We start from the raw sequence: 21,486 nt of genomic DNA, 5'->3' as shown, positions 1-21,486 counted from the left end.
GCTGGCAAAGTATCTTCACGGTTCATGCATGTTGTAGCATGTCTCAGTATTTTGTTCTTTTATGGATAAATAGTATTTAGCCACATAGATGTACCACAGCTTGTTGATCTAACCATCCTCTAATAGCTATTTGAGGGTTCTTTTTTGCTATTTTAGTTTCCATGAATAAAGCTGCTATGGGTATTCTGGTACAAAATTTTGTGCATATGTACTGATCGAATTATTTTATGGTTTATCAGACTGTGTGGCCCACATATACAATCATATATAAATATGAAACACATTGAAGACAAGGGTAACCTGCTACGCCACAGTGCCGGCCCAAGTCAGAGAATTTTTTTTCCTAAGGTTTATTTATTGGGGCTAGTGTTGTAGTACAGTAGGTTAAGCTGCCATTTGTAAAGCCAGCATCCCATATGGGCACCGGTTCAGGTCCCAGCTGTTCCACTTCTGATCTAATTCCCTGCTACTGAGCCTGGGAAATAATCATAGGATGGCCCAAGTGCTTGTGCCTCTGAACCCTCGTGGGAGACCCGGATAAAATTCCTGGCTCCTGGTTTCATTCTGGCCCAGCTCTGGCCTTTGAGGACATTTGGAGACTGGGCTGGAAAATGGAAGAACTCTCTGTGTCTGTCTGTGATTCTGCCTTTCAGATGAATAAATAAATCTTTTTTTAAAAAAGATTCATTTGAGAAGCAGAGTCACAGAGAGAAAGAGAGACAGAGAGGTCTTCCACCCACTGGTTCAGTTCCAAAATGGCCGAAATGGCCAAAGCCGGACCAATCTGTAGCCAGGAGCCAGGAGCTTCCTCCAGGTCTCTCATGTGGGTACAGGGGTCCATGCACTTGAGAAATACTCCACTGCTCCAGTAGGGAGCTGGATTGGAAGTGGAGCAGCCAGGACTTGAACTGGCGCATATGTAGGATGGCAGAGATGGAGGCTTAACCTACTACACCACAGCACCAGCCCATAAATAAATCTTTTAAAAAATATATCCAATGGACATAAAATCTAAGGTTGTCTCCCTTCCCTTCCCTTCCCTTTCCTTTCCTTTCCTTTCCTTTCCTTTCCTTTCCTTTCCTTTCCTTTCCTTTCCTTTCCTTTCCTTTCCTTTCCTTTCCTTCTTTCAGGTTCATTTCATTTATTTGAAAGATAAAGTGACAGAGAAAGGGAAGAGATCTTCCACCTTCTTGTGAATTCCCCAAGTGGCTACAATGGCCCTAGTCTTGGCTAGGCCAAACTAGAAGCATGCAACTCCATTTGGGTCTCCTACATGTGTGGGCCATCATCTGCTGCTCTCCCACGTACATTAGCAGGGAGCTAGATTGGAAACAGAGCATCCAGGACTTGAACCAATTCCAGTATGGGATACTGGGTATCCCAAGTGGTGGTTTAATCTGCTGCTCCACAATGTCTGCTCCCATAACCTTTTTTTTTTGTTTGTTTTTAATGACTGAGTTGCAATTAATCTCTGGTTAGTGAAAATTTGTAAATAAAATGAAATTTAGAGTTAATTTGTAGATTTAGTTGTCTTTGCTCTCTACCTGGAGTTTTGTACAATGAAATATTGTTTTTTCTCTTTCTCACAACATCCCTGTGAATTGTGTATGGATCTGCAAATGGAGAAACAAGGCAAAATATTAAGGCATTCCATGATCAGTTAATATGTTTGGAGTCATTTTTAACAAAATTGGACTCTCTCCTCTATCTCTGCCTCTGCCTCTCTGTGACTCTGCTTTTCAGATAAATAAGTAAATTAAAAAAACACAAAATTATATATATGCACATATACTCACCTTTTCTGAACAATGTCACAATAAATAAAATTGCTAAGAAAAAAAAATGGAGTCAGGTACAAATTTTTGAGATGACAACGGAGTTTAAGAGCAGGAAAGGATTTTATTCTAAACCCTTGATGGCATATAAGAAGGTTGAGGTTTAGAAAACCCAAGTAATTTTCCCTGGGTCACACAGCTAACAAACGGTAAAGTTGACGCTGAAATCCAGATCTCCTGACGCCAGCCTATTGGAGTGTTCCCTTTCCCTTTAGTTTTCTTCTCTTTTAATGTGGTCTACACATTAGATCAGCCATAAACACACAATTATATGAAACACTACACTGGGAATTCTTCCAGGTCTTGCAAATAGTACAGAACTGGATTACTTAATATGGATCAAATGTTTTTCTGTCCTAGACAAGGTTTACAAAAGGATTTAAGAATATCTCGTATTCATTTTTTTAAAGCCATAAAGCTGCCATTACCAGATTTGGAGCCAATATTTCTAATAGGTTGTAAGTGAGCTTCCTTTGATTTACACATTTTGCATTCTATTCATGTCCCAGCCTTACATGCCATGAACAAATTCTTAACCTGCAATGAATCTGGATTTATTTGAATATGCAAATCCACAGAATGAGCAGATTTAGAATGATCTAAGATTGCCAAGCCCCGCACAGCATCTGGTTTTCTATTCATTGTAAGCTTAGCTGCTTTGTGTGTTTCTAAGACACCAATCAGTGCCCTGCAGCCTTGGCTTCTCCCAGTACTGGGCTCTGATCAATATCCAACACTAAATTTTCTTTTCATAGCTCTCCAAAATACAGTTGCGGTACCAGGCCATGTTAAGAATTTTGTAGAAGATCATTTGCTCTATATGTTTTTAAGGGAGCTGTTAGAGAAAGCAAATATTTGATGATATTTATTAAAGCACAAGGCAGACTTTATTCAGGACCATTGTGGTAGATTTGGGAACTACCACAAAGGGATTTTTTTTTTCATTTTCAATTATCTTTATATACAGAAGATCAACTTGGTATATACTAAGTAAAGATTTCGACAGTTTGCACCCACACAGATACACAAAGTATAAAGTACTGTTTGAAGACTAGTTTTACAGTTAATTTGCATAGTACAACACATTAAGGACAGAGGTCCTACATGGGGAGTAGGTGCACAGTGACTCCCGTTGCTGATTTAACAATTGACTCTCTTATTTATGACATCAGCAGTCATCCAAAGCTCTTGTCGTGAGCTGCCAAGGCTATGGAAGCCTCTTGAGTTCATAAACTCTGACCTTATTTAGACAAGGCCATAATCAAAGTGGAAGTTCTCTCCTCCCTTCAGAGAAAGGTACCTCCTTCTTTGATGGCCCCAAAGGGATTTTTAAAAAAAGATTTTTTTTTTTTATTTGAAAGGCAGAGCTACAGAGAGGAAAAGGCAGAGAGAGTGGTCTTCCATCTGCTGGTTCATTCCCCGAATGACCACAACGGCTGGAGCTGGGCCAGGCTGAAGCCAGGAGCTTCTTCCAGGTCTTCCATGTGGGTTTAGGGACCTAAACACTTGGGCCATCTTCCACTGATTATCCAGGCCATAGCAGAGAGCTGGATAGGAAGTGGAGCAGCCAGGACTCAAACCTGCACCCACTGGGACGTTGGCACAGCAAGGAGCAGCTTCACCCACTAAGCCACAGCACTAAGTCCGTGCAATGGAATTTTGGAGCAGGGGAGATATTAGTCTCAATCTGAAATACACACAGGCAAGACGGGATCTACAGACCAGGCAGGGGTGGGGCTAAAGTTAGTGGGTGAGAAATGACTAAGAAACCTTGGGGGTAAGTGAGATTCTGGCTAAGGACATAATAGAATTCTTGCCGTGACAGGCCAGGGTGACCAGACGCTACCTGTGATGATGGAGGATGGGAGCCTGATTAGGTATCAAGGGTGCTCAGATAGTGAGAGTGGAGAGGTTCTTGCTAAGCTAACTTAACAAGTTTCTTTTGCTAACATTGGATTTTACAAGGGAGTGAAGAGATGGGCTTAGAAGGTCCACGAGCCGGACCTTCTAGTAAAGACTCTTTGTCAGAGCAACCTTGCTCATTGCCGGCCCAGGATACTTCTTTGGGGCTTGCTCTCATGTTATGGGAAGTGACAACTAGGAGAGACTTGATTATTTAAATCCTGGCTAAAATGACTTTGTGAAAAAGGCTAATTGCTGAAAATGGGCCTTTGGAGGTCATGTGGGTTCTTTTCTCATCATTTTCACAGGGTTGAAAACACTGTTCTAACTCAGAGCCGAGGTCTTAGAGAGCCCAGTGGCAGCCCAGGGCCACATGTGCACAGCATGCTGGCCATTGAGGGTTTGCTGGTGGTGAAGTGATTGCTACATGACGAGACTAGTGCAGGGAAGTGACAATGTTCTTTGACATTTCCATTTTCTCTAGTTCATTCCTGAATCATCACATTTCTGAATAACTGGACATACTGGAGATAGCAGAAAATAGAGCTCAATGTGGGTTTGAGGGGGAGTGGAAGCCAGTCCTCAGAGGCTTATACAAATGAAATTACTGCTTGAACTGAAGGTCTCAGGAAGATCTAAAATGTGTAAAGGGGGGATAAAGGAGTGGAGCCACCTTGTGAGTGTCCTCTGCCTCCCCCACTCCAGTCCCCCAAGACTCTTGTCTAGACTCTGCTTCCTATTGAGAGATGGAGACAACACTTGACAGCAGTTAGTAGGGTTAACAGGCAAGTTAGGAAGGGTCCCTGTGGGACTGAGAATCACAGGTTTGTGTCAAACCTGCCATCCACTGATTAGACAAAAGACATTGCCCCAAGAAAATGAAAAGATTGTTAGGGAACACAATGAGTCCCATACCCATAGATAACCCTATGAGAAACTAGGCTCTGGCACCATCCCAGAACCCACCATAAAGCAGCAGGTCTCAAGTGCTTAGCAACTTACCAGGTAGGCGTCATCTGCCTTAATTGGTCAAGTCAACACATTTCTCAACTATCACATCTCTGAAGTGACTGTTAACTGAGACATATAAAAAAAAATCAAAGCAGATCTCTAACACACAGAAATCATGTAGAAGAATTGATCAATTGATATCAACTCCTTACATAAACCCCCAATACCCAGACCCTGATGGACCCCGCCCTTGGGGTAGCAGGAGTCTTGATTCTCAATTCTCTATAAAATCTGCCAATAACTTTTGCTTTCTTTACCCCTCCCCCTTCCTTTATGGTCTGCCTCATAATTCTTCATCCCCTTGAGACAAGAACAGACTCCACACTTCTGTAACACAACAAGCCTGCCCCATCCCTCAGTCACCCTGGGCACATGCTGCTCTGCTCTGATCACCTAGGAGCCACAGAGAATGGAATATGAATGACTTTTCTTTTCTGATCTAAAAGATTCCCCCACTAAAGGGACCTCATTTTCCTTTTCCTACTAAAATTTGTGGTTCTGTGTTCTTAAAATAGCCAATTCACTACTTGTACAGACAAAAATTTGTCATGACATTTGCACTTACGGGAATTTTCAGCATCTTAAGGAATTTCATTCTTTCTGTCAGCTAGTTCTGTATTTTGTGTTCTCATCAGTTTACAGAAGTGACTATTCTGACATTTATTATTATTCTTGGGGCTGATTTATTGTGAACTTTTTTTTTTTTACTACTGCCTGTTCTTTTGAAAGTAATATGATCTTATTCTTTATGCATGTGCTTTCTGGTAGGGAGTAATTACCTCCTGATGAGGTGGCTATAAATAGATTTGAATCTTGGGGAATATTCCATTTTCCTTGGGGAAACAAATCATGAAGCTTAATCAACCCCGGAGATTAAGGATGGAGGTAAATATAGGCTTGAATTCAATAGTGCGGTTTGAGAACTATCCATGAAGGAGAAATCAGGTAGTCTTACAATGCACGCAGGTACGAGCACATCTCTATTTGCTGGATTGCGATTTCTGTAGGTTTTCAGTAAAGACTCTGCTCTTCATTTCCAGGAGGGAAAACTGGCTTCTTTGAGAATTCTCCTAACAAAGGACAAAGAGGAAAAGCATAAACAGATCGCGCTGTCCCAAACATCTCATCTTGAAAAGCCAGTTCTAGCTCTAAAGCCATTGAGAAAAGGGAACAGGCAGTGCCGTGAGGTCAAGTTTCCACCACAGCAGGTGTTTAAGTGGAAGCTGTGTCTAACGCTATCTGGGGGAGACATCGTTTTTTGTGGCGGATCAGGAGGTAGACTAGATGACCTTAAAATACGGTGTGTGTACTCTGATTCTTGACTCTATCAGCAAGTAAATCCAGAGCTCCTGGAATCAGGCCTTGGAGAGGTACTGGTGGGACCCCAGGAGCAACCACAATTGTTCCTTCTGTACCCCTCCTAATCGACAGGTTGCCCCGGCCTCAGTTCTCCTTGCTTTATTGTCAGGCACTAAATACTCTGCTGAGGGAGTCAGCATTCAGAGACGCTCCAGAAGCAGACACTATTAGAGAGGTGAAGTAAGAGCCTAGATGAACGGCCCATGGAGTCAGGTTTAAATCTAGTTATTCAGACTCCGGAGCACATGGGCATGTTTTGATTCATTCCTTTGACAAACATTTGTTGAGTATCCATTATCTCTTTTTTTTTTTTTTTTTTTTTGACAGGCGGAGTTAGACAGTGAGAGAGAGAGACAGAAAGTTCTTCCTTTCCGTTGGTTCACCCCCCAAATGGCTGGTATGGCCGGCGCTGTGCCGATCTGAAGCCAGGAGCCAGGTGCTTCTCCTGGTCTCCCATGCGGGTGCAGGGCCCAAGCACTTGGGCCATCCTCCACTGTACTCCCTGGCCACAGCAGAGAGCTAGACTGGAAGAGGGGCAGCCGGGACAGGATCCGGCACCCTGACTGGGACTAGAACCCGATGTGCCGGCACCGCTAGGCGGAGGATTAGCCTGTTGAGCCACGGCGCCGGCCAAGGCAGTGGTTCTTAACTGTGGTGATTTTGTTCCCACACTTCAACATGTGATGGTTTAGACATTTTTGGTTGATACAGCTGGAGGGATGCTACCAGCAACTAAAGGTCAGGAATGCTGCTACACACCCTACAATGCACAAGACAGCCCCAACAACAAAGAATCATTCTTATCCAAGATATCAGTAGTGCTAAGTTTCAGAAACCCTGATTGAAGGCAACATTGTTTTGGTTCATTCCTTTGACAAACATTTATGAAGTGTTCACTAACTTTTATTTGAATACCTAAATCATTGTTTAAAACAATTAGCTTATCTGTGAATGATTTTTTTCTTTTCCTGATGTGTACACTAGCAATCATAGTTCTTTGTTTAAAATCTAGTTCTCAGTTCCACAGATTTAAATGCTTTTATAGAAGTATACCACTTTCCAGAATCAAAATTTGTGTGAGTGACTATTTTACAATTTATCTTATATGGGTGAGGTTGAGCATCTTTTCATTTGATTATTATTTATAAGCCTTGCCCTATTTTCCTGCTTGATGGCCATTTTGCTTTTTGTTTAACTCTTTATTTAATAGAGTCATTAAGTCTTTGTCTATAAAGTAAATTAAAAATATTTTATCTCAAAAAATAAAATATTAAGTTAGGAAAAGTCTGTAAGTGTTTCCTAGGGCTGCCATTAAGAACTGTGCAGGGGCTGTGGCTGTGGCTGTGGCATATTGGGTTAAACCTCTGCCTGAGGCACCGGCATCTTCTATGGGCACCGGCTCGAGTCCTGGCTGCTCCGCCTCTGATCCAGCTCTCTGCTATGGCCTGGGAAAGCAGTAGAAGATGGCCCAAGTCCTTGGGGCCCTGAACCCATGTGGGAGACCCGGAGGAAGATCCTGGCTCCTGGCCTCAGATCTGCCCAGCTCAGGTCATTGCAGCCATTTGGGGACTGAACCAGCAGTTGGAAGACCTCTCTCTCTCTCTCTCTCTCTCTCTGTTTCCTTCTCTCTGTCTGTAACTTTGCCCCTCAAATAAATAAATAAATATTGTAAAAAAAAAAATCCAAGAAATTGGGTGGCTTCAAACAACAGAAATGTATAGGTTCACAGTTTTGAAGGCTGCAGGTTTGAAATCAAGATATCAGCAGGGCCCTGGTGGTCCTCGGTGTCGCTCGGCTTGCACCTGTGTCTCTTCAGCCTCTGCCTCCATCATTACATGGCCTTGTCCCATATGTCTCTGTGTGTCCTCTCCTCCTTTTACAACACCAGACATGGCCTTGTCCCATATGTCTCTATGTGTCCTCTCCTCCTTTTACAACACCAGACATGGGATTTAGGGGTCACCTCATCTTAACTAATGACATCTACAAAGATTATATTCTGAGATTCTAAATGTGCCTAAGTTTTGGATGGCACTATTTGATCTACTACAGCTTCACAGCAGCAGAGTTTGGAAAACAATACACTAAACACTGAACCTCTTGAAGGGAGGCTTTTTTTTTTTTTTTTTTTACTTTCCCAGCTTCTAGCTCAGGTCATTGACTACAATCAAACAACGTTTGCTGGAGTTTTATACACCAATGCTCATAGCAGCACTATTCATAACAGCCCACAGGTGGAAACAATCCAAATATCCATTAACAGATGGGCATATAAAACAAAATGTAGCATATGTACTCGACTTTAAAAGTAATGAAATTATGGCACGGCTATAAAATGGATGAATCTTGAAACTATTATGCTAAGTGATATGTCAGATACAAAAGAGCACATATTTTTAAAAAGATTTATTCATTTATTTATTTGAAAGGCAGAATTAGAGAGAGAGAGAAAGAGGGAGAGAGATCTTTAGTCCACTGGTTCACTCCCAAAATGGTTGCAACAGTCGGTACTGGGCCAGGATGAAACCAAGAGTCAGGAACTCTATCTAGGACTCCCGCATGGGTGGCAGGGGCCAAAGTACTTGAGCCACCATCTGCTGCTTTCCTAGGTACATTAGCAGGGAACTGGATCAGAAGTGGAGCAATTGAGACTCAAACCCACCATTATATAGGATGCCAGCTTCCCAGGCGGTGGCTTAACCTGCTGTGCCACAGTGTCTACCCCCAAAGGAACAAATATTGCATGATTCCACTCATACAAGCTCCCCAGAATATAATCAAATTAGTGGAGACAGAAGGTAGAATGGTGGGGGCGGATGAGGGAGGAATGAAGAGTCACTGTGCAGTGGCGCAGCGTTTTGGTTTGGGATGATGAGAAAGTACTGCAGGTGGATAGTGGTGGTGGTTGCACAATACCGTGAATACAATGAATACTGCTGACTTGCACATTTAAAAATGGTTTTCAAAAATGGTTAAGATGAGGCATTTTATGAAATATATATTTTAGCACCATAAAATAAATGTTTGCTGGAAGAGCAAGCTGGTTCATGTTCAGGGCGTCCTCATCCCAGGTGCCTCGACTACCAGTCCTTAGCGTCCAGTTCCTTTGCATTCTCATTAAAATCGTAAGAACAACAGAACTCACTTATTGAATATTCGTTGTATGCCAGGGACTGTGCTAAGCATGTTGCATCATGCAATTTATTATGCATAACAAGAAGCTTGCAAGTAGATACTGGAACCCTCATTAAAAAAAGGTTTATTTTATTTATTTGAAAGGCAGAGTAATAGAGAAAGAGAGATCTTCCAACAGCCGAGGCTGGGCCAGGACAAAGCCAGGAGCCAGAACTCCATCTGGATCTCCTATGTGGATGGTGGGGGACCAAGTATTGGGGTCACCTGCTGCTGCTTTCCCAGATGCATTAGCAGGGAGGTGGATCAGAAGCAGAGCAGCTGGGACTCCAACCAGCACTCTGATATGGAATGCTGGCTCAGCAAGTGGCAGCTTAATTGGCTGTGTCATAACGCCAGCCCCTGGAATTCCCATTTTACAGATGAGAAAACTGAGGCTCCATCAGCAGCTAAGAAGTGGAACACTGACGTTTGAACCTGAGTTCTCTCAGACCAAGTGCTTCATTACTTTGTGGGACTTCCTCACAGTCCTCTCTCAAGTCTGTGTCCCACACAGATCTGGATTAAAGTGGTCTCTTGTATCAGATGCTCCAACTTCTCCTAAAGAAGAGAATTAGCCAAGACTCACGCAGAGCTTCCTGTGTGCCTGGAAGTGCTTAACACCTAGGCATCCCTGAGCCCACCGTGTCCTCGTCCTCATTCTGCAGATGAGGAAATGAGCCACAGGGAAGCCCACCTGGCCCCGTTGTAGAACCGCGTGTGATTCTGGGAGAGCAGACTTGGGGATCCTTTAACCACCTCTTTTTCTAACAGGAAGAAACCCACCAGTTATGTCACCAGAAGGGCACAGTGACAACCCTCCCTCTCCTCAGGACAATATCCTCCTGCCAGCATCCGTCTCATGATTGAAATGTTTGTGGAATGAATGCACAAATGAACAAAGGAGCTGAAGTCCTTGTCGCTTGGAGCTGAAGTCCTCAGCTCGGTCTAGGGTGCTGTACAGAAGTGCACGTGCTTCCCGGATTCCTTCCCTGAGCTCACAGTTCTGCAGTCTACCTTAGGTGCCTGCAATCATTAGGTGGGAGAGTCCCCAGTACCCGGCAGCGCCCATGAGCACACGCTTACCCCAGTAGGCAGGCGATGAATGGGGAGTACATTTTAAGGAGGCCCCAGAGGCTCAGGCCGTTTCAGTCTTTTGAATTTTTTTCCCTCTCTGTTATTACAAGTCCCCTCTGGCCTGAAACCTGACTTCTCCGGCCTGGATCCAGCTCCCATCTGCATCTTCGCCTAGAAAAGCATCCCTGTCAGTAGCCTCCCCTTTGGCTTGCGATCTGCACTTGATCTGCACCCGATTTAGATTGGGGGGCTTCCCTCTGCGGCAGCACCTCAGCCCTGCTACAGCGAATGGGACGTCCACAGAGCCCCAGCGGGACTGCGAGTGTGCCCACAACGCCATGCACCTGCTCTTCATCCAGCCCCTACAGCGCCAGGCCTTGTGCACCATCCATATTGGTAGTTACCGCACGCACTCCCTCTTGGAACTTCCGAATATTCATGAGGGAGGCAGAAAGGCCAGTATGAAAGAGGGGGAGAAACCGTCATTCATAAATATTAATCATGGCAGGCCCATGTGCTCCAAGGAAGGCTGTGAATGCTAACGAGCGGATGACGTTGAACCCTGCGCGCGCCCGTCGGGCGGGTGCACGAGCGCGAGCGCGCCCCCCGAGGCCCTGGCACGAGCGCGGGGAGGGGGCGGGGTGGAGGAGGGAGCGGAGCCCGGCGCCGCCGGAGCTGCAGGGGGAGCGCTCTCTGGCTGCCTCACCCGCTCGCGGCTGCCCGTGCGCTGCGCTCCGGCCGCTCGCCGCCGCCGGTGGATGGGGGTGTCCGGCTGAGTCCCGGGATCCGCCTCCCTCAGCCAGGACCCGCACAGGTGCCATCGCGGGGGGTCGCCTTAATCTGGACCCGAGTCACTGCGGGAGGTGGGGGTGGATTGGGGGTAGCGAAGGAGGCTCCTGGACTCGGGGTTCTTCGACGGGACGGTGGGGGGGGGGGGCGCCGCAGCCGCGGACCCCCACCCCATCCCATCCCGGGATTGCACAGTAGGAGCTGGGAGGCACCGTCCTCCTGCAGGGCTCAGCCGGGACGCAGCGCCGGGCAGGGCCGGGGAGAGGATGATGGACACTTCAAGCGTGGTCTCAGCGCGTGGGCCTCCGGCAGGCCGGGCGTGTGCGCGCGCGTGTGTCGCCTTGTGCATGTGGCTGTGCATGTATGTACATGTGTGTGTGCACGCGCGTGGCCTTGTGTGCATGCACGTGTGTGCACATGTGTGTGTGTGTAGGGAGGTGGAGTGGGATGGGGCTAGGGGAGGCAGGGAACGCTGCCCGATCGTGCTGGAGCAGCGGGACTGTACTCATCCCGTGACCGTTATTTGGCCCGGTCACCTTAAACTCCCCCAGAATCGTCTTTGTGCCTAAGAACCTGACCCCCTCCCGGCTGCTACCCCTCCGCAGGGCGCGGGGCCGTGCATTCCTGCAGTGTCAGAACGGCTGGCAGCGGCCGCGGACGCTGGGGGAGCGAGGGTTTTACTACAGAGCAGGGAGGAGGAAGGGCGGGCGGGGCGGGGTGGGGGGCGCCGCGGTCCTGGGGGCCCGGGCTCAACATGCGGCGGGCCGAGCCCGGACCGCTGCTGTCATTGCCGGCTCTTCCCCCCTCTTGCCCGACCCTTCCCTGCTCGCCGCTGGCCACCTCTCCACCTGCACCGCACTCCCACTCCAATGCCCTCATCTTGTTCGGCCGAACGGGCAGTGAAGTGTGTGTGCGGCCTGCCCGGGGTGAGCCCGCTTCCAGTGAGCGCCAGCCATTGTGCAGCCTGGAGGAGCCTTTCTTGGCCCCTACAGGCCGGGGAGGGGGAGGGGACCCGAGACGGAGGAGGGGGAGGGGGTTGCTGATCCATATGCATTGAAATACTCTCTGTCGAAACGTGCAGCTGGCACGACGTGTACACCGGCTGCGGATCTGAAGGTGGATCTGTGGAGCGCAGATTTTAGGGACGGGTATGGGGAGGCCCAGAATTAATTGATCTATGGAGCAAGTAATGGCAAGAAGGAGATGGAATCGGGCTTGTGTGCAGGTGCAGCGGGCCGGCAAGGGCGGCACGGTGAGGTCGCTTTGCCTCTGCTCCACTCGCTCAGCTTGGCAAAGCAGGGACTGGTGATTTGTGCTGCGGCTAGTGCATCACTGCCCGCCGAGGAGGCTCACTGGCGTTCCTGCTGGGTCTCTGTTGAGCTCCCTGCTTGTCTTTCCTTTTCCAAACCACAGTCTATTGAGAGCTGAAATAAATGGAATAGGTTACAGGAGGTACACTATAGTCCTGTGCTCTGATAAAGAAAAGAAAAAAAAACATTCCCCGTGGTTCCTTCTTCCTGCTGTTTTTCGTGCAGGTATCTATTTTTTGTTTGTTTTTGATTTGGGCGGTATAAAGAGGGGAAACTATGGCTTATATTAACCCTTGCTTTCAAGGAGAGCAGGGCTCTGAGATGAGCTGTGAGCGAAGCTCCATCAAGCTTGCCAGGATGGAATGACAGAAGGTTGTTTCAGACATTTTAGTTGGAGGGTGAGCCGCAAGCCAAAGAAAGTGGCCTAAAGGCAGCAGGCCGGCAAGAAGGGGCAGTGATGCAACCTGGAGACCCCTCCTTGAGGCTGTGGTGGGAGGTCCCCTCTCCTCTCTCTGCTCCAGCCCGGGACCTTTCTACAAACAGCGGTTCCGTTTGAGTGTGGAGCATGACATCAGATTTCCAGTGAGGGTTTCCAGTTTTAGCTTCCCCTCCAGCTGGTCATCATGCAGCGATTCTCCGCTCCTGGGTAGTGAACTGAAGAAAAGCAATCAGCCTATATTACTGATTGTTTCAAATAACTGTGTTTGTGCAGCTCCAGCTGGGATGTTGATTTGTTCTTTTGGAATCGTCTAGATGAATCTGTTTTCTCCAGAGCCTGCCTGGGCTGAGGCTAGGTGCATCCAGCATAATCTTCGTGTTGCCAACACTCAAAGCCCAGTGTCTGTCCTAGATTCTGGGTGGACTGGCCCCTCGTTGCTGGTTAATGGTATAGACTGTGCCCTTTTAAAACAGCACCCCAGTGGTGTCACCTTCCATTCTAGCTCCCCTGTCACTCTCAGGACAGAGTACACATATAAAGAAAGTGTAAATATCTCTAGAACCAGCTGGTGAGCGTTCGTGCTCTCTGAAATGAGACCAGTGATCCCAGATCCTTCGACCAAATGAATTTAAAGCACACTTAGCAAGAAATATGCTAAATTTCTCTCTTATTTGCTAAGCACTTGAAGCACTGTGCATAGAGCATCACGGCAGGGATGATTTTTCTTTTCCTTGAATTATCCTGATTTTCCTAGAATTGTTGACGTCTGTTGGACACTTTCTGTATTCCATACATTATGTTCAGCACTTCAAAAACGATCTTATCTAGGCATAGAATCACTTTTAAGGTAAGCACTATTTTAAATCCCATTTTATTTTATTTTATTTTTATTTATTTGAAAGGCAGAGTTATGGGGGGTGGGTGAGGGGGAGAGACACACAGAGAGAGAGAGAGATGGAGAGAGAGATCCTCCACCCACTTGTGAACTCCCCAAATGGCTGCAATGGCCAGGGCTAGGCCAGACCACAGCAAGGAGCTAGGAGTTTTTTTGGGTCTCCCGTGTGGGTGCAGGGCCTCAAGCACTTGGGTCATCTTCCACTGCTTTCCCAGGTGAATTAGCAGGGAGCTAGATAGGAAGTGGAGCAGCTGGGACTCCAACTGTGACTGTATGGGATGCTGGCATTTCAGGCAGTGGCTTTACTGGCTATGCCACAGTACCAGCCCCTAAACCCCATTTTATAGAGGAGGAAGTTGAGGCATAAAGGGGATGATCATTTGTCCAAAGTCTCACAAAAATGAGTGATGGGACTGGACAATAATCTGGAGGCCTGGCTCTTTGTCATTGAAGATACTGGTTGAATTTCCACAAATCCCAGGGCTGTAAAAGCTTTGCTTCTCTTTTGCTACACTCTGTTACCTTTTGTAAGGTCATCATTTTGGTATCCAGGGACTTTTCATCCTTTTTTGTGCTATCAACCCTTTGGTAATATAGAGAAACCTGTGGGGTCCTTCTCCAAATACTGCTTTCAAATGCATAAAATAACATAGGCTGATGAAGGAACCAAGTTTCATTGAGCTATATGAGGATGTCTGAAAAACCTCATGGGCAATGAAATTAAAAGATATATTTATTGAGAAGTAAAAATTTTTGATTTTTGAAGTTCATTCATTGCTTTTGCATATTATACATTTTTATAAAGTTTTTGAAAGAAAATTTATTTATTTATCTGAAAGGTAGAGTGACAGAGCTAGAGGAAGAGGTGTAGGGAAATCTTCCATCCCTTAGTTCATGCCCCAAATGTTCTGCAATTGCTGAGTCTGGGCCAGGCCAAAGCCAAGAGCCAGGAACTCTGTCCTGGTCTCCCATGTGAGTAGCAAGAAGCCAAACACTTGGGCCATCATCCACTGCTTCCCAGGAACATTAGGAGGAGGCTGGATTGGAAGTGCAGAGTGTCTGGGATTCAAACAAGGCACTCTGACATGGGACACGAGTGTGCTAAGTGACTCCCTATGCCTACCTCTTTCATGAATGTTTTGAAGACCTTTTGTATATATGGATTTCATTCTTTTTCAGTGAAAAGTAAACTTATATTTTAATTCCATTTCCATTAGTTTTAATTTGTAATTACATACTTGTTAAAGATTTATTTTTATTTATTTGAACGTTACAGAGGGAGGTAGAGACACAGAGAGAGAGGTCTCCCATCCACTGGTTCACTCCCAAAATGGCCGCAATAGCCGGAGCTGGGCCAAACTGAAGCCAGGAGCCAGGAGCTTCTTTTGGGTCTCCCTCATGGGTGCATGGGCCTAAGGATTTGGGTTATCCTCTGTTACTTTCCCAGGCTCTTTAGAGGGAGCTATACCAGAAGTAGAGCAGCAGGGACTCAAATTGTCGCCCATATGGGATGCCGGTGCTGCAGGCCAGGACTTTAATCCCAATTTGCAATTATATTTAAAGAGCCTATATGGTTCTGTAGATCATAAATGAAGAACCTCTGACTAGTTGTGTGTTGCTTTCAAGCTGTATCTTGTGTGGTAGCCACTAACCCTGTGTGGCTGTTGGGTGCTTGAAATGTGGCTAGTCCATGGGGCCGCTGCTATGGTATAGTAGGCTCAGCCTCCGCCTGTGGCACTGGCATCCCATGTAGGTGCTGGTTTGAGTCCCAACTGCTCCACTTCCTACCCAGCTCTCTGCTATGGCCTGGGAAAGTGGTGGAAGATAGCCCAAATGCTTGAGACCCTGCAACCATGTGGGAGACTCAAAACAAGCTCCTGGCTCCTGGCTTCTGATCAGCCCAGCTCAGGCCTTTGCAGCCATTTGGGAAATGAACCGGCAGATGGAAGACTTCTCTTTCTGTCTCTCCCTCTCTCTGTCTATAACTCTGCATCTCAAATAAATAAATCTTTAAAAAAAAGAAATGTGGCTAGTCCAAAGAGATACAGAATGTAAAATACATGCTGGATTTCAAAGAATTTAGCATAGAAAATTAATGCAAAATATCTCATTCATTTTAATGAGATTATTTATTAAGATGTTAATATTTGATAGATTAAATATATTGTTAAAGTATATTGCTACAATTCAATTATTAATTAATTAGTTGTAAAATTAACTTCCATGGGCTGGTGTTGTGGTACAGCAGGTTAAGTTGCTGCTTGTGATGTTGATAATCCATTTGAGCACTGGTTCAAGTCCTAGCTGCTTTGCTTCCTATTCAGCTCCCTGCTAATGTGCCTGGGAAAGCAGCAGAAGATGGCACAAGAACTTGGGTCCCTTCCACCCATGTGGAAGACTTAGATGGAGCTCTTGGGTCCTAGCTTCAGCCTGGTCCAGCCTTGGCCATTGTGGCCATTTGGGGAGTGAACCAGAGGATGGAAGATCTGTCTGTCTCTGTCTCTGTAGCTCTGCCTTCCAAATATATAAAAAATCTTTTAAAAATATGAAATTAACTTCCAAAGATGTTAGCTCTATAGCAACAACTTCATTATAACAACTGAGGAAATCAGGATGCACAATGCTTGTCATTCATTCAGCCATTGGCAGATCTGTTGGTTCTTGAACCTGTGTTCTTTCAAAGACATGGTACTGTTTTTATATCTTTTTTTTTATTCCAAGGTCCTATCGTGTTGCTTTTCAAACTGTAAATGCTCAGAATATGTTTTGATGCAGTAGTAACTGACATAATTCTAGCGAAATCTCAGTAAGACTTGCCCAGGTCCCCACCTGGCACCCCTTTGACCTCATTTTGGAGTGCTAGCTTTGTGGGTATCGATGGAGACTGGGAACTCCTAGAGTGCTTGCTCTCTTGTGTTCTCTTTTGGTAGTGGTCCGAATGTAAGCGTTTAACTGGACCACCAGTCATCGTGGCATGGGGAAAGAGGCTGAGTATGTAGAGTGGCTGTGGTGGACAGTCATGATTGTGGGAAACCGTTGGTAGGGGACAGAGATCATTTTTCAGTGAGCACACAGGGACTGATTACTAGCATGACAGTGAGTGTGTTAGGAGCCATGGAGGGTGTCCAGAGGACGTCTGTGTCCCCGAGGGATTTATATTGAAATTGGGAAGCGGGTCTGGATGTGCACACAGAAGAATAAACCACAGTTGAAGGCCATGTACTAAGAAGGCCCCATGAAGGGGAGGGGTCCCCTAGTTGTTGGGCAGTGGTTGGAGGCCCGAGTGTGTAGCATTCCAGGGCACAGTGCCCACAATGGCTATTATCTCTGGATTTGGAGTGTGTGAGTAGTTGGATCTGTTTCTTGCAAGATAATAGGTGATATAGACACTTAGCCTCTGTGTCTGCGAAAAACTCAAGTGCTTGTTGGAAAGTCTCTATTATTTATTGATGAGGGTGGAAATAGCCAGGTCCATGAATCCTTATCCAAAACTCTTGGGGCCAGCTGTGTTTCAGAATTTAGATTATTTCAAATTTTGGAAGGCAGTAACTAGTGCATATTCTGCATTTTATCTACATAGTAGCCATTTCTATAAATAAAAAAAAAAATTCTGCAGCAAAGCACACCCACTGGAACAATTTGAAAACACAAGTAACTTTGTATTTATATTGGTCAAGTTTAATTGCCAGTTGAGTTTAGTTATGAAAAACTTCCCATTCAAAGCACAAAGTTAAGGATATGGACCTTATACTAATAACAACAAGAGAGAATATTGAACAGCATTGGTGTTAATTATCTGCCAGGCACTGTTTAAAGCACATGCCTGTGTTTACTCCTTTAACCTTCTAACAACACTTCAAGGCAGGTCCTGTTACGATTTTTGTCTTGAGAAGAATAAGCAGCAGCACAGGGACATTAGCTGCCTGAGGTCACAGCTAGGAGGGGCAGAGGGAATGGAATGCAGACCCAGGGAAGTCTGGCCCAGGAGGTGCAAACTCAGTCACTTATGCTTTATGTCTTGAAGCAGAGACTTGGGTGCAGTGTGTCCCCAGAATTCATTTAGCTTAACACTATTAACACACATGAGGATATTTGAGCTACTAAGACCATGGTAGTGGGGCAGTGTGGAAGCAATGCATGCCAGAAAAGTGGAATCCTTGTTTTTTGAAGAATACAGAGAAATGGAATAGGTGCTTATGGTTCCCCAGCAGTACTGATACAAAACCCCAGCCCAAGCTCGTGTTTCCCTGCTTGTTTCTTCTGCAGGAACGAATCCTGCGAGTAGCTGCTGTCCTACTGCTGTGCAAGAATGGAGGCCCCCCTGGTGAGTCTGGATGAGGAGTTTGAGGACCTTCGGCCCTGCTGCTCGGAGGACCCAGAGGAGAAGCCACGGTGTTGCTACGGCTCGTCTCCCCACCATCTGGACGACCCCTCCCTCTCTGAGCTTGAGAATTTTTCTTCTGAAATAATCAGCTTCAAGTCTATGGAGGACCTCGTGAATGAGTTTGACGAGAAGCTCAATGTCTGCTTTCGGAACTACAACGCCAAGACAGAGAACCTGGCTCCCGTGAAGAACCAGTTCCAGATCCAAGAGGAGGAGGAGACCCTTCAGGACGAGGAGTAAGAAGTCTTAGTTGCCCTCTCCCGCTGCAGACAAGGGTCCCCGTAGTCCGGGCTGTTTTAACAGCTAGTTTCTGTCTATAAGATCATGGCACATAGTACTTAACATCTTTGTGATATTGGTGGGGCCGTGCTTGGAAAATTGCTGACATTGTTGTATACATGTCTCGTTGCAGTCACCGGCAGAGAGCTTTCTTAAGTTGAAGGCTTAGCGGATTGAAGAATTTTTAGGCAGTTGAAAGGCTTTCCTGGACACAAAATAAATTTCAGGAGCATTATAAATTTTGGGATCTATCGCCAGTTTTCTTTTCCTTTTTTTTTCTTGAAGATTTATTTATTTATTTGTAAGGTGGAGTTACCGAGAGAGAGAGAGAGAGAGGAAGAGACAGAGAAAGGTCTTCCATCCGCTGATTCACTCCCCAACTGGCCCTGTCTGCTTTCGCAGAAAGCAGATCTCTGTCTCTCAAATAAAAATAAAAAATTAAAATAAATAAGAAGCAGAAAAAATTATTAACCACAATGGAGGAATCTATGTCATTGGACCCATTATGCTTAAAGAAACACCAGAATTATGAAAATCTCAAAATTATTTATAACCCTGCAAGCCTGGAAAAATATCCAGAAATCTTAAGATATATCCAGATAAGAAAGCATCAAAACTGAAGTGAGAGCACAGGGAATTATCCTGGACAAAATACAGGTGGATATTAGGTGATGTGGCTTTTCAGTATACGTATTCCCATGTCATGTATTAGCTGCTTTCTAAGGCCTTAACAGCGCTCAAGCAAAGAGTCTAGGGTGGGCATGACCTAGCAGTTAAGACACTTGTGTTCCAGTTCAGAGTCCCGGCTGCATAACCGGCTCAAACTCCTGACTCCAATTTCCTGGAAATGCACCCTGAGGAGCAGCGGGGATGCTTCAAGTAGCTGGGTCCCTGCCACCCATGTGGGAGACCTGGATTGAGTTTTCTGGTTCCTGGCTTCTTCCTGGCTTCTGGGAACATTTTAGGAGTGAACCAGAGGATGAGAGAACTTTTTATATGTCACTCAAATAAATAAATAAAAAGAAAATGGATCTGAGAAAATACTGTTGGAAGAGGAGCCAAAAAGAAGAGGAGGGGATAATAGGTTACATAAATCTGTTTCAGGCATATAGTCAAAATATGCATGAATTATCTATGCAGATATAATATGCATTAATTGTTTTTTAGGAATAACACAAGACAGATCAAGTAGTTGGTCATAGAAGTTTGGAGCAATGTTGCTTTGTTTCTGTTTTTTTTTTTTTAAGATTTATTTATTTATTAGAAAGTCAGAGTTACACTGAGAAGAAGGAGAGAGGTGAGGCAAAGAGAGAGAGAGAGAGAGAGAGAGAGAGAGAGGGCTTCCATCCACTGGTTCACTCCCCAATTGGCTGTAACAGCTGGAGCTGCACCAATCCGAAACCAGGAGCCAGGAGCTTCTTCCAGGTCTCCCACGCAGGTGCAGGGGCCCTAGGTCTTGGGCCATCTCCTCCTGCTTTCCCAGGCCACAGCAGAGAGCTGGATCAGAAGTGGAGCAGCTGGGACTTAAACCGGTGCCCATATGGGATGCCGGCACTGCAGGTGGTGGCTTTACCTGCTGCATCACAGCGCTGGCACATCTGTTTCTGTTTCTATGAACTTGCATGGGAAGAGTAACAAACAGACTGTACTTAGAGGAACATCCTGAAGGGTTGAACCTGACTGTATCTGGGAGAAAGTTGCTTATCTGATGACTACTAAGACTGTACCTCTGTAATACAGGGGCCATTTACTTCTCTGCTATATTCACTTTTACATCATCATTGTCTAATGCAGTGCTTGGTGTGTAGTAAGTGACCCAAGTCTTTTTGAATGAAATATTGAGTGTAGAATGAATTGGATGAGCAATAGTAACTAGCCTTGTTGGTGCATGTCATGTATTTCTAGGCCCAAACCATTTCTTTCTTTTCTTTTTAATTAATGCTGGCCTGCAGGTATGATCATAGAAAAAATTATACTCTTGTGACAAGTACTATAACTGTGGGCTATATGTTTTAACTCAATTTTAAGTTTTAAATGGATTCTAGTTTTTCAATTCTAAGCCTGTTACAATTTGCTCAATTACTATAAGTCAAAAAAGAATGGCTCTGGGGTTTTATTATGTGGAGTATTTTTTTTCATTCCAGTGTGCCAGGCAGTGAACTAGAAACACAAAGACGATGAATTTTAATTTCCCTACTCTCACTAACTCATCGTGTGACCTTGGGCAAGTCGCTTAACTCTAGCTGACTGCTTGGCTTCTCATCTTTGAAACCTCCCGAGTTCAGTCTTGATGAGGCGGGGATAAGGACTTGCCAAGAACCTAATTTCTTACCTCATGCTGAATGTGCTCTGAGAAAATGACATTCGAGGATGTGTCCCATTCCTTTTGCTTCCAACAAATCATTTTCCCCTATCTAAACCCATCTTGTGCTTCATTAAGGATGAAAGCCAATGAGCAAATTGGTATTTGTGTCTATCACATTAGCAGAGGCCGTTCAAGGTTAATCACCACCACATGGGATTATTGGTCTTCTCACCCTGATTTTCCTGCCTTGACTGCCTCATTGGCTGCCTCAGCTAAGAGACCAAAGGTTGAATAATTCCTTAGGGATAAAGTATGATCTGGGGACAGTGTGGAGGGAAGTGCGAAGGGAAATTAACACCATACCGCTTAGACATTCAGTGACTCTCAATCTCTTTACAATTGAAAAGAAAAACCAGGATTACATTATATGCTTTGTTTTACAGACACTATCCAGACTTTTCAACTGTAAAATTATAACTAAGTAAAGGAAAAGGATGACTTAATATCTAACCTGGTTGTGATTCTTCTGAGCGTAGCTTTAGTGTTATTGCAATAAACTTGCTTAGGTGTAGTATTTAGAAGGATGTTGCATCAAAAGTGTTTTGGGTGGGTTAGAGCTAAATAATAGAAGCTTAAAACCAGAGCAGGAAAGTGGTAAAATGAGAAGACAGAGTCACGAGTTCCCTTAAAATTTTGATTTCTGGCCGGCGCCGTGGCTTAACAGGCTAAT

At 45.3% G+C, this 21,486-nt stretch overlaps 1 protein-coding gene across 2 annotated transcripts in view; it reads left to right on the top strand.

Moving 5' to 3' along the window:
- Positions 1–11,088: 11,088 nt before the first annotated feature.
- FEZ1 (fasciculation and elongation protein zeta 1) overlaps positions 11,089–21,486 on the top strand; it is a 49,568-nt gene continuing 39,170 nt past the window's right edge. The window contains exons 1-2 of one of the 2 annotated variants that reach the window (XM_062198451.1): positions 11,089–11,169; positions 18,055–18,408. In XM_062198451.1, the coding sequence (XP_062054435.1) occupies positions 18,098–18,408 (311 nt within the window). In that variant the 5' untranslated portion in view covers positions 11,089–11,169; positions 18,055–18,097. Of the gene's footprint in view, positions 11,170–18,054; positions 18,413–21,486 lie in introns of those variants that run through there. The other variant, XM_062198452.1, reaches the window with a different exon arrangement.

This window comes from Lepus europaeus, chromosome 7 (genome assembly GCF_033115175.1).
Source record: "Lepus europaeus isolate LE1 chromosome 7, mLepTim1.pri, whole genome shotgun sequence".
Lineage (NCBI taxonomy): Eukaryota > Metazoa > Chordata > Mammalia > Lagomorpha > Leporidae > Lepus > Lepus europaeus.
Note: the sequence above shows the minus strand (reverse complement) of the source record. Positions and strands in the feature narration are given on the sequence as shown.